General features: G+C 40.0%; 1 protein-coding gene across 1 annotated transcript; it reads left to right on the top strand.

Moving 5' to 3' along the window:
• Positions 1–3,341: 3,341 nt before the first annotated feature.
• Positions 3,342–5,326, top strand: atoh1a (atonal bHLH transcription factor 1a). Its single transcript, XM_086076688.1, has 2 exons — positions 3,342–3,513; positions 4,615–5,326. The coding sequence occupies exons 1-2, from the start codon at positions 3,342–3,344 to the stop codon at positions 5,322–5,324; spliced, it is 882 nt and encodes a 293-aa protein (XP_085932814.1). The 3' UTR covers positions 5,325–5,326.
• Positions 5,327–13,615: the final 8,289 nt, after the last annotated feature.

The raw sequence follows: 13,615 nt of genomic DNA, 5'->3' as shown, positions 1-13,615 counted from the left end.
TGGGGGGGGTTACAGGGGAAGTAAAAATAACTGTAAGAATGTGGTTGCAGAAGTGTGCACACCCTGAAAACTTGCACTTGGATGTGTTTTTAGAATTTACCTGCCACATTCAAACTCATGTCAGCACACACCTGCCACCATTTAAATTGCCTCCGTGTAACCCCAAATAAATTTAAGAAGTTCTAGTAGGCTTTTCCTGACATTTTTTTCCCACCAAACAGCTTTTGGAATGCTGGCCAAGAGGTTTACACTTGGTTTCATTGGACCACAAAACATGTTCCTGCATGTGTTTGAGATATTGTATCAAGATTTTGGTCCAATAAAACCAAGAGCGACCACTCATCATCACCAAAAGGACAAAATACCAACAGTAATGCTTGGTGGTGGCATCATGCTTTATTGGGGAAGTTTGTCTTCAGCTGGAAACATGGCTGGACTGGCCATCTTGCATTTGGGCAGACGCCCGGTGGGCCGGACGGAGTCTTTCGGGGCCAATGCAGTGCTTTTTTTAAATTATTATTTTCCTCCATTTTACCCCAAGAGTAGATAATAAAATATAGAGAGCAAAATGAATCATCAGTCAATTTCAGTTTCAGAACTATGTGTTAGGCAGGTGTACCCAGGAATCGGGCTGGGCCGGCAGCCATTTTTTTTTGTGTGTGTGTGTGGGGGGGGGGGGGGGGCAATTCAGCCCTGGCTGGAACCGGGACTTTAGACCACGTGAAAGAAATTATGAACTGTTCCAAGTAACATTCAGTGTTAGCACAAAATCTTCAGGCTTCTGCTAGAAAGCACACAGGAAAAAAATGATAGGTGTGTGCTGAATCCAATTTAACATTAGCTTAAATTTGTTTAAAATAGGGTGGACACACTTTTTTCAGTGTATTTTTACCTCGAAAAGTTTTGAAATTATTTATCTCAGCCTTATTTTGTTTTGTTTTCCCTCACAAAAACCTGTGATTTGAATGTGGGTGTGTGTACTTTTAATTTCCATTGTAGATGTTTTATTTGAGTCGCATTCATGGGCAGTGCCACAGTGAACCACAGCCGGCCGGGCTTGAGGTCCCTCTCGTGCCCCTCCTCACTCCAGCCGCGTGCCTGTCGCGTCTCGGTCTCCCGGGAGACGAGTATGAGGAGCGGCAGCACGCAGACTCCTCTCCCCGGCACTGGAATGATGGAGGCCCCTCACCCCTACCCTTGCTCCCTTCTCTCATCCCCTCCTATAGAGGAGGCGCCCCCCCACAGGCATGACCAATGGAACATAGAGTCTCCATTGTGGCGGCGACACTTTAATAATGGCCGGCTACAATATCCAACCTGTCGGTAGCCTCAGGAGCCCCGTTGGATGGAGGCGGGGGCTTGTAGGTGGAGAGAGGGGCCAACGCTTGGCGCCAGACCGACGTCCCTTGTGATGGATGCATGAATAAAAAATACCTTGTTATGGATGGAAGACTGCTTGCAGAAAATAATATCTTGGTTCAGAAACTTCATTCATTTGTAGACTCTGTCCACAAACCAAAAGTTCTTAAACCAAAACAATGTTTCCAATTAAAATGAATGGAAACACAATTTATCCGTTCCAGACTCAAAATTAAGTTACAGATAAATACAGTTCAATATAGAAATAAGTGAAAGCATGCTTTATTATGAAGAAATAGCACAGATATTTTCCTGGCAAATTGCTGAATTGCTGAGCCACGTCATCCTTTATTAAATAAAGAAGCTTTTACCAATATGCTATATGTTGGTGCCATTGTTTAGTGGGACAGTGGTTGACAATCAGCAAGCTACTGTATTCAACATCCTTAATTGCGCATGCTCTAATTAGGCTAAATAGCCCACTATTAGTGCATGACATCATTGGCCACACGTATGCACTTTAAAGTTTGCTCTTTTGATCGCTCTTTTACATTGTTTCCTTCTTCAATGGGATGATCGCAGGTTTACACACACACACACACACACACACACACACACACACTTACGTGTGTCAGTAAGGGAGCCTAGCTCATGTTTCTGAAGCCTCCCGTGAAGACTCATACACCCGACAGGGCGTTCCGAGGCTCAGATCAAAAGGGTTGTGGAGCGCGACAAAAGCAGAATGAAACTGGAGATCATGGAAGAGAGAGAGAGAGAACCCCATGAACCATTTGTATTTATTTTGTACAGTTTATATCTCTCTTTTGTTTTGCCTCTTTTTGATTTTGGGTGTAATTCTACTGTGGAATGCTAGATGGCAGCACACAATTTAGGTGAACCTGTAAATTTGGCTAAAGAAGAAGATTAAAAACAAAAAGTACACTATTTCAGATCACCCTTATTGTTGCTGAAGATCAATGCTAGTCCTCTTCAACCCTGCTTTTTACGCCTACGTTCATGTGACAATTTAAACAAAAATTATGTGAGAATACATTTCATTTCTGATTCTATGAAATAAATAAATTGGAAAAAAATATTTAAAAAATACATTAAATAAATTAAATAAATAAATTAATTAATAAAATAAATTAATTAATTAATTAATTAATTAATACAAATAATTAAAAAAAATTAAACACATTTCAATCCTTTAAAAGCTAACAATTTTTTTTTTCACAAGATTTACACTCCTGCTTGATTTCATGCTAAACTTTTTTTTCCTGCAACTTTTGAGGCATTTCTTCATGCAAAACTTTGAAAGTTTCGAGACACCTCCGGCACATGCAGACATAATATGTCTCTAAACTTTTTACCGCACTGCACAATTGTTTGTTTGTTCCACAGTGGGTTCTCAATGTGTATTGATTTAAGCCAGGACTGGGGGACATATTCTAATGCAGTACGTCATAATTACAGTAAATATTTGCATTTAAAAACGTTTAGGTCATAAATATGAAACAACTGCAAAATGGTTAAAACCGTGAGCGTGCCCATCCGTCGGAAGCGAGTCGGCCCACATTCATGCACGTCACGTGACACATACGGCGCACGCTCCTCACCTAAAACCGTGCACGTGTGTATTGAGGGTCCCCTTTGCTCACAATATCCCTTTTGTAGTGTTATATAAACAGTACAACTTCTGGGGGGGTCAAATAGGCTACGTCTCATTTGAGGCTTTTTCCATCTTCTTCTTTTTCCTTTTTTTTTGTTGGCCTCTTCTCATTGGTCGACTACACGCGACCTGAGCGAGGAGGGGGGCTGCCAGACGCGTGCCACCTTTTAAACGGACGCGGCGTCTCCAGACACCAGAGACACGCGACCCGCGCTCCTCCTCACGCAGCGCGGAAGCCAAAGCGTCCCCGGTAATCGCGTTTAGACCACCGCCACCTGTAGGAGTTGTTTGCGCGGCGCGGGGGTGAAACATGGACGTCCTAAGCGTGGCAGACTGGTGCCAGGGCGCCAAGGAGGCGAGCTATGAAAGTGACCCACGCGACTGGCTCGCTCCCGCGCAGCCCTCCGGCACCTGCGACGCACGCGACTCTTCGGCGGACTACCTGGGACATTCGCCCTGCTCCAGCACCGGGTCTTATCGCGGTGAGCCTTTCTGCTGATTCGCGTGCATGCATGCAAACTGCAAGAAGTTTTTGTCGCGTGTGGACTTTTCAAGGAGCGTCATCCTCAGATTGTGATGAGTGACATTTGAAAAGAGAAACTTATTTGTTTTACCAAAAAGCTTGGAAATTAGGATTCTATATAGGAGAAGTTAAAGTTAAATGAATTGATATGGTATGTTCCATAAAATGTGGCGGTAAAATGAAATCGTATTTTTTTCTGAAAACTTGAAAATTGCATTAATAGCTGTGAAATAAGTTTTTATGGTGAGTGCCAGAAAGTTTGAAAATCACAAAGTTAGGTAAAGGGTTGAAAGTGTTTATGCTGCATTCCACAATAATTTGAATTGTAATATCTAGAACAAGTTAAATGAAGTTGGGATGGTGCTTTCTAGTAAACTTGGGAATTGGAATGTCATGACGAAAAAATTAATTTTATACAGTGACTTCCAGAAAACATGATCATTAGAAAGTTATAGGACAAGTTCGTTTAAATTATTATGGTGTTTTCAGTTAAATTTGCAATGAAAGATTTGGACGAATGCAATGAAATGCTGATTATTATTATTAATTATAAAACTTGTGAAACTGAAAACTTCGGACAAGTAGCCTAAGTTTGTTATTGCATTCTAGAGAACAGGGAAATTAGAAAGCTATAAATAAATTACTATAAAGGCAAGTGTAGTTGGTGCGTTGCATGTGAAATTACAAAGCTTGGACCAGGCTGACAAAGTTTGTATGGTGCTTCCAGTACACTGGATAATTATAACACGAGGGGGTTAAATTATTTTCAAGTGCGGTATGTTCACGAGAACTTAGAAGTTAGAAAACAAAGTTAAATGAAGGTGCAATTTGACGTCCTGGTGGGGAAATTAAAATGGTAAAGTTCAATTAAGATTTGATGACCAAAGAGGGAAACTGCAAAAGTCTATATGAAAAAGAAAAAAAACAAGTAGCCTATAGGCCTACTTCTTATTGATGTTTATGCTTGTCATATTTCCCAGCGGTCCGTAAATGCCGCATCGCTAGTTGATGTGACGTCACATTGGTTCTCTGATCAAGAAAACCTTTCCTGCTATTCCAGAGAGCGGCTCGCCGGACTCTGAGGGTCACCCCAGCCCTCCCAGCTATCGAAAAGCGGCCAAGGGCGCGCTCAAAGTCCGGGACCTATGCCGCCTGAAGGGCCTGGTGGTCGCGGGGGCCGAGCAGGACGATTCCGCCCGGCAGAGGGCCCCGTCCAGCAAGCCGGCCAACGGCGTGCAGCGGCAGAGGCGCGTGGCCGCCAACGCCCGGGAGCGGCGGCGCATGCACGGCCTCAACCACGCCTTCGACGCCCTCCGCAACGTCATCCCGGCGCTGGACAACGACAAGAAGCTGTCCAAGTACGAAACGCTACAAATGGCGCAGATTTACATCAACGCCCTGGCGGAGCTCCTGGAAGACCCGGCGCCGTCTTCGAACGCCTCCAATCCGCCAAAGAGCGAGCTGATGCCGTCACTTTCTGCGGGGTTCGACGGAGTTGCTCCGCAGTCGCCATCACAGCCGATGACCAACTCGTCCGAGGGCCAGCTGGCCGCGCACATCGACGCCATGTCGCTGCGCGCAGCCTTCGACGAAGTCTCGTTTCCCGCCTTGCAGGTGGAGGGAGTGGGGGGCTCCCCTGCGGCGGCGGCGGGCCCGGGTGGCCGCGTGGACTCGCCCCGCAGCGACGGCGAGTTTTCCCCGCGCTCCCACTTCAGTGACTCGGATGAGATGGCGGCGGAAGAGGACGAGCTTCACGCGGTCTCTTTCTAAAATATTCCCAGTATATATATATATATATATGTGTGTGTATATATATATATATATATATATATATATATATATATATATATATATATATATATATATATATATATATATATATATATATATATATATATATATATATATATATATATATATATGTGTGTATATATATATATATATATATATATATATATATATATATATATATATATATATATATATATATATATATATATATATATATTTCAAAACCACGTAAGCCCAGCAGTGTCAACCAAATTACTTGCAAACGTTTTTGACAATTATTTCTTTGTGACATAGTAATTTGGTTCATGCCAATTTGAGGTTGCCAGGTCTCATCGCCATTTTATTCCCCATTTCACTCCAACCAAAAATAAGCAGTCCAGTTTTTCACAAAATTGTATTTTTATTGTTTGTATAATGTATTTTGTTTGCAACTTCAAAAGTTCACCATGTGCACTTTAAAATAGTAATGTGTAGCCTATATGAGCCAGGGGCTTGACAAAATAATGATTTTTATTCCACACCACAAAAAAATAATAAACATTTTGCCTGCTTGTATAGCATAGAACTGCCAATTCTTCCAATAGAGCCTATTTATGTAGCCATCATTGCTGCCTTCCTTTTTTGTACTTTGCTCCTGTTTTTGTTTTGTTTTTTTGTATGTGTGTCTTTTGCTTTCACTGGATGAGATTAATTGACATGTATATTTATTGTTTTGTTTTAATTTGTTATAGTTTTGTAATACATAGGTAACTTCTGGAAAAGTTATAATTTTGCCATTCGTTGTTTGTTCATTTGATTTTGGAAATAAAAAGTAAACGAAAAAAGGTTTCCTTGTTTTTAATGATCCTAACAGATCCAATTATTACTTTTGCAGCATAAGGTTAACCGTCTGCATATTTTGACACCAGGTGAAATCAAATCTACAGCATTTCAAACGCAATGAAAATTGCTATTACAAAATGGCGCATTTACATTTTGTGTAAATATTTGCATGCTGCTTTTTGTCTGCAGTTCAGTAAATTACAATTAACATAAAAAGGCATGTATAGGCCCTAAACTGAAAAACTGAAACTTAAGTTATTTTAAAATGCAGGCTATGCTATATTTTGTTTTATACATTTGCAAAATGCAAATAAATTACATAATTGACACGCTGCTTGGTGTATTTTGGCTTCTTTTAAAAATAAAAATAAAAATGCAACAAAAAGCTGCCAACCTATTATAGAGTTGCAACGGGAGTGTTCGATGTAAACAAAGTTTGACCCATTTCTTTGTTTTATTTTGTAGATAAAAACTATAAGTTGCTATGTATAGCATTTCTCCAATTGTCTTTCAATGTAACAGCTCCAAATGTATAATTGAATTAATGGCGAGGGGAAAATGTTTTAAAGTAGGTATCCATGAGTTTGTCATGCTGTATTTCTTATATTGTTCAGTCTTTCATTTGAAAACCTAAACCAATTTGAAAAACCAAATCTAACTTGGGTGTAAGTTTATTCCAATAACAACGAGTTTATAGGCCCCCAAAAAAAAAATTGGTATCGATATCTAGGACATAGTTATAGCTTGTTGTTGCTGTATTTAAAAATAAACATAAAATCAAATATAACTAACGTCACCAAACTTCGAGTTGCAAAGTTTGTTTAGCGAGCATAAGTTTGACATGTAGTTATTGCTATATTATTTAACTTAAAAAAAAACTATTATCCTGTCATGACATCAGCAGACATCATTTCGGTGCTTACTGTCATATAGAGAAGAACAAATAACAACAACAAATTCATAAACGTGTACCAGGCCTCTTTTTGTGTCTGCACTGTGCTGTCAAGTAAGAGAGAGAGTACAGGCCTCAAATTGACATCTTGTAGATTGTTATATAATGTTATCCTCTACGTGTTTCAAAATAGTCCATCTATCTAACAAGAGTCTTGTTTTATTGTTTGTTTTTTTCCCCTCCACATCAATCAAATTCACTTGCAATGTGCAGTCAGGTGGATTGCGGTGACAATAGTTGATCTGTAAGAGGCCCAGTGGATAATACAAAGTCCCAAAGGGACACCCCCATACTCATTTCCATTCGTTTTAACGGCACATTCAACATCTGATCTCCTCTCTCGAGTCATTTAATAGTAAACAAATGCACGCGCTCGCTCGCCATATGCCGTGTGCATGTGCGCGTGTGCTTGCAAAAAAAAAAAAAATCGCGTCAGAAAAAGCAACGTTTTAAACGCTGTGCCGAGTTAGCTTTCTTTTTTGTGTTTTTCTTTTCCTTTTGTTGTCTTTCAGTCTGAAGTGTTGCTGCAGCATCGTGTTAAATGAGTGTGCAAGCGTGCATTTCGTCGGGCGGCTTTTGTCCGTGCATGCGCGGAGGTGTTGGATGGCCCCCGGAGCGGGAGCTTGCGCGCTGTCAGCTGGTGAGCGCTCGCGTCCCGGAGGATGCACGCACGCGCCCCTGCGCACGCACACGTCGGTTGTCTCGCTCTTTCAGCACAAACAAACACGTGGACTCACGCACGCACAGCCAACCACCCCTCCCTCCCTCCCTCCCTCCCTCCCTCCGCCATCTCGCTTTCTTTTTTCCACTCCATCTTTACAGCTCTTTACAAAGTTTGTGCAGGTTCTGACGCGCGCGCACACACACACACACACACACACAAACACATGAGAAATTATTCATGCATCCTGAAAAGCCAGCCATGTCGCAGCGCCCCCTTCATGGCCTCCTCTTGTTCAATTATTAACCGATATGCAGGGAGTGTATTATAGATGATCACTACTGCTCGCATCGGACCCCGATCACATTTCTCAAAACACAGCAGAGATGGTGCGAGGAGTGCCATGGATGTTGCTGCAATGTTAGAAAGATAGGCCTAGCAGGCCTATTTATATCGTATTTTATTATGTATTATTATTTACAATGATCAATAGGAAACGTGTGCTATAAAATGTCTCCCCAAAAACAACTACATTTAACTATATATCACACTTTCCTGTCAATTGCATTCAATTAATGGCAATTTTCTATTCTTCTCATTTCTAGTTATCGGCTGCTGTCTTGAGAACCGACACCTTGAAATAAGGTCGGGTATTGATGCCGGTATTGGTATTCACCCATCCTGAATGAACTAGAGTTTTTTTCTTTTCATGCGATTGTGTTTCTTGAATACAATAAATAAAAGTTATTATGGGTTTTTTTTATCACAAAATGTGGCAATAAATGCTGATTGTTTGATGAACTGCATGCATACAGATTTTTTTTGATAAAAAAACAGACCCCAAAAAATTGGGGCACTAATTTTCAAAATCACAAAATTATTTAAGTATTTAATTGGACATATATTGAAATAATTTAGGCCTATTTGGTAGATGATTTTGCAGCGGAAAAGAAATATGCAGAAAAGCATGATCTATCGTCCCTCGAGGTTAAATTTATGTATTTATTTATTTATTCATTCATTTATTTATTTGGTTGTTTTTTGTTTGCTTGTTTGTTTTATTACACAGAACTAAAGAAAACATATTTGTTGTCTCCTGAGTCCAAATATGACAAAACCTCATAAAATGGAGATGTTCTATTGCACACACATGCAGTAAATGATGTAGAGTAAATTTGACTCTATTTAGATTGGGACCAAGTAGACTCATTTATAGTTTAGGCTAAGTTTACACTGGGAAAAATAAATAGAAAAAACTATAAAAGTCACTCAAGGGTAGAGGAACAAACTCACAAAACTTGTTCCCTTATCTCCAAGAGACCAAATACCTTGTTTTTGGTCTCTTGAAGATTCCATGGAATCTTGGAATCAGCTGCAGCTGACATGAGCGATATACTAACAGAAAGCAGGAAAGCAGCTCAGGCAGTAGATCGGCTGTCTCCCAAGCTGAAGGTCGTGAGTTTGTTCCTCCATCCTTGAGTCACTTTTATTTTCTATTTTTGCCAATTCTTTATTTTACTCTCTTCCACGTGTAAATATTACTCTAAAACTGAGTCTATTTGGTCCCGCTCTAAAAATAGTTAAATTTACTCTACAGAATTTACTGTGCACTAGTGATATAATGGAAACCATTTACTGTAACTCCACTGATAAAGTGTGTGTGTATGTGTGTGTGTTTGGTGGTCACCCCGACACATCTTATTTACATTTTCTTTTTACTTAAAGATGACTTGACTTGGATAATTGAGTTGTGTCACTGTATTGCAAGAACTCCAACAAACTCAGTGAAATAAGCTTGTGACAATGGATTTACGGTAGCCTTTTACAGCAGTACGTCTCAGATTTCCAGCTTCGTGTGGCTGTTGCTTTTCATAACCTGAATAATGCATGCGCGTGTAACCGCCACCTGCCCAGTGTTCCACCTGTTGTTCATAACCTCTTCATTCACTGTTTTATCGTTGATCCCAATTTGGCTTTTACAGACACAAGTTGAGTACAGTAGGATATGATATTTACTCAAGACAACAATATTGTGTAGCCGTTTTGACTGTTCCACTGGGGTTGGCGATCAAGTCGTCTTTGTGCTTGACGCATGTGCTCTTTTGTGAGTCCTGCTCCATTGTACGGTAGCTTTAAAACATCTAACAAGCATGCAAAGAAATATCTTTTCATTAAAGGTTTGCTCCCAGCGGAGAGGCTTGGGTTCAACATGTGCTCATTTCAATGCTTATATTCATAATATCTGCATTCCGCCGCTTGCCTTTTAATGAGAACAGAAAGAAAGAGAGGCGGCCTCACAGGAATGGAGCGAGTGAGGCTTGTGCTTGTCCAAGAAAGCCACATCCAGGTCTCTCTCTGGGGACCCGGGACAAAAGGCAGAACTGGGCCACAGTCTCCATCTGCTGTCCAACAGGGGAGCGGGTGAGAGAGGGAGGCCGACGTGGGGATGGAATCATGACACTGACACTTATTTGGTAGGGCTGCAACTCAAAATGCTCATGAAGGTTCATTGTGTCGTGACCAAAAAGTTTCTTTATGGAAGTAAAGTATGCTGTTTTAGTCTTAATGTGAAGAGACTCCCCTCCCAGTCACATGCAGTGTTGTTTATATTGTTTCTATGCATTTTTTCTTGGCTTTTTGTGGAAGGAAAAGTGTAATAATAACTATAATGAAGCAATCATTTGACTTAATTTTCATTTTATCTAGTGTTATCATACAGTGGTAAACACATTTTTTTACACTTCTATGCTAGTGAAGAATGCCTGTATCAATTTGATAATGTACATGTTTTGTTCTGTTTTTTTTTTAATGTGAAAATGTCATATGTGAAAATAATTTTTGTTCCATCTAAAATGCTAGATGTCAGCTTATTTTATTAAAAAAAAAAAACACCTTGTTTTTTTGTGTGTTTTTTTTTATTTTCAGTTTTTTTGAATATATATATATATATATATATATATATATATATATATATATATATATATATATATATATATATATATATATATATATATATATATATATATATATATATATATATATATATATATGTAGATATATACTGTTTTACTGATTTTGTTTTGTCAAAAAAAATCAGAAAAATAGGGGATAAAATGACTAAATATTCTGTAAAACAGGGGGAAATTTAGGTTAGGTATATCGTTTTATGAAGAATGTAAGTATACAAACGTATCAATCGAGTTAATTAAGTTTCTGCTGAAGCGTATTGCATGTAGGAAAGTGTCCGCCATTAGCAAGTCTGCAACAAGTAACTTGGAGTTAACAGGTTTAAAAATATATATATATTCAGAAAAACGAACGCTGGTGCTCTGTTTTTTTGAATATTTTCCCCTGTTTTTTAAAATATAAAAAAAAAAGATTATTATTTTTTTTTATGTATTTTTCTCCTGTTTTTCTGGATAATTTTTATATTATTTTATAAAATATTCAGTAAAACAGAAAAAAAAATCTGAAAAAAAAAACCACACAAAACCCCCCCCCCCCCCAAAAATAGTCAAAAAATAGGAGATATTTTTTCTTTCTTTCAAGTGAATGCAATAGGCTTCCGTAGTTCTTATATTGTCAGTGTGCTTTCAGTTCGCCAACTGTATAGACCCCCCCCCCCCCCCCCCCCCCCCCCCCGGTGGCCCCAATGGCTTCAAAAGAGCCTCGCAGGCCTCACCTCTCATTAGCAACAGTAACCCAGTATTACTGTATGTTGTGTGGCGTCACCCATGGTGATCACACACAGTCCAGCTGTGAGGCACTGAGCACCTGTCGGATCACAACAAGTGACAAGTCAGTCAGGCTATTAATTGTTAATGATGTGCTCCGGCAGTGCAGTGTGAGGCTGCTGCGGCGCTGTAAATGGGCCCTCAGTTATCAGGCTACTTCCTGGTTCATGCACGATGACTGCAGCCAATAATGACAGTGTTTTCTTTTGTCTTGACAAAATTAATTGCCATAATAGATGGCCGAGCATCTGATCGTCGCAACTCCCAACAAAAGTTACTTCGAAAAAGATCTTCCACAGACAATGTAATGTTTAGCAAAACAAAAAAGGAAGTCTTGTATTGTAATGAGCACGTCCTCAGGCTAAAAGCTTTACATCTTCTAAAGAGTAAGTGTTAAACTATTTTGACATCGTACATCCTGTGGTTTCGACTATAACAAGGAATGAAGAGGATCGTTTTATCTGTTGGTTCCCTCCGTGAAAGACGTCTGTGGGCGAAGCGGGGTCGCCCAGCTCTTTGTCCCGGCAGAGCTTTAGCTCTTTGTGCGGTCCACCTTCAAAGCAAACGTACACGGACTCGAACATGAGGCTTCTTGGGTAACCGGCCCATTCAAGCACAGCACAAAAGAGCCAGCAATTATCCACAATACTAGGTGCTCCTCTGGAATACATTACATGGCTTTGCATGTATGTATGTGTGTGTTGGTTGTTTGAGGATGTGATGCATAATGGGTGTTGCAGAAATCATTATCGAAATGATATTGTTGCTTTTCAAATGCAACTCAAGTGCTGTATCTCCAAAACAACGATGTAATGTTTATTTGAGGTGCTGCATTTATTTATTCAAGGGGTCAACACCAGAGGGGCGTAGCTGTCTAATTGAGGAGCGGCATTCATTTTTTCAAGTGGAAGAAGAACCGGGCGATCAAATGGGGTCGATTGGGGCCTAAACATTTATTTGAGGTGAGGCATTTTGAATTTGTATTCACAAGTCAGCAGCGCAAGAGGTGTGCCGTTCATTTATCCAAATGGAAGATGGTGACAGATGACCGGTAATTAATAGGCTTGGCATCTATTGAAGGTGTGGCATTCATTTATTTGAGTGGAAGATAGGACAGGTAATTAAAAGGTTTCTATTTGAGGTGTTGCATTTGGTTCTTTAAGTAGACAACACCAGATATTAATTGGGGCAAGGCGTCGTGGGACAGGTGATTAAACAGAAACGTTATTTATGGTGGTGCATGTGTCTAATATGGGAGATAATTGTGTCTCCATAAGGAGTAATGTTTACTGGAGGTATGACATTCATTTATTCAAGTATAAGATAGGACAGGCTAATATTTTAGGCGTGGCATGTACTGAAAATATACTGTATATTGATTAAAGTACTGTATAAGATTAAACAGGTGATTATTTTACATCCATTGGGCGTGCGGTAGTCATTTATTCAAATTGGATGATGGGACAGGTAATTAGTGATAATTGATTGGAGGCTATATTGTTTGAGGAAATGTATTTTCACTGTCTTTTTGTGATATTGTCTTTGTGGTTCTGAATGGCAAACTCATCTCTAAAATCGTGATCTATTTCACACCCCCACACGCAGCAATTGCTGGGTGTGTATGTGTGTGTACTGTACCTTTTAATAGGAAACACTTAAATTGTAAGGCCATTTGCTTCCTTTGACACAGTAGGTCTTCTGGTAGGTTCAGATTTCTAGGGCGTGCGTTCGGCCCTCCTCCTCCTCCTCCATCCTCTCCTCGTAGAGGAGATTCACCGTTCTGCCCTCTTGAAAAGAAAAGACAGAATGATTCGGAAGTGATTTGGCTGGAGGCGCTTTTCCATCTTTTTTTTTTATACACCTTGGAACATGAGAGCTGCAGGAAGGTCGGCACTTGTTCCAAATACCTATACCTGAACACACACACACACACAGGTTTGTTTTACTATCTTTGTGGGGCCATCTCATTGACATAATGCATTTCCTAGCCCCTTTCTACTAACACCAACCATCAAAAATGATTGCCTACCCCTATTCCTTACCCTAACCTCAACCATAACCCAATTCAAACCTAAACTCTAAAACCAAGTCTTGACCCTCA

Source organism: Leptonotus elevatus, chromosome 5, assembly GCF_054856555.1.
Source record: "Leptonotus elevatus isolate MCC_2025b chromosome 5, RoL_Lele_1.0, whole genome shotgun sequence".
Classification (NCBI taxonomy): Eukaryota; Metazoa; Chordata; class Actinopteri; order Syngnathiformes; family Syngnathidae; genus Leptonotus; species Leptonotus elevatus.
This window is presented reverse-complemented; position numbering and strand designations above follow the sequence as displayed.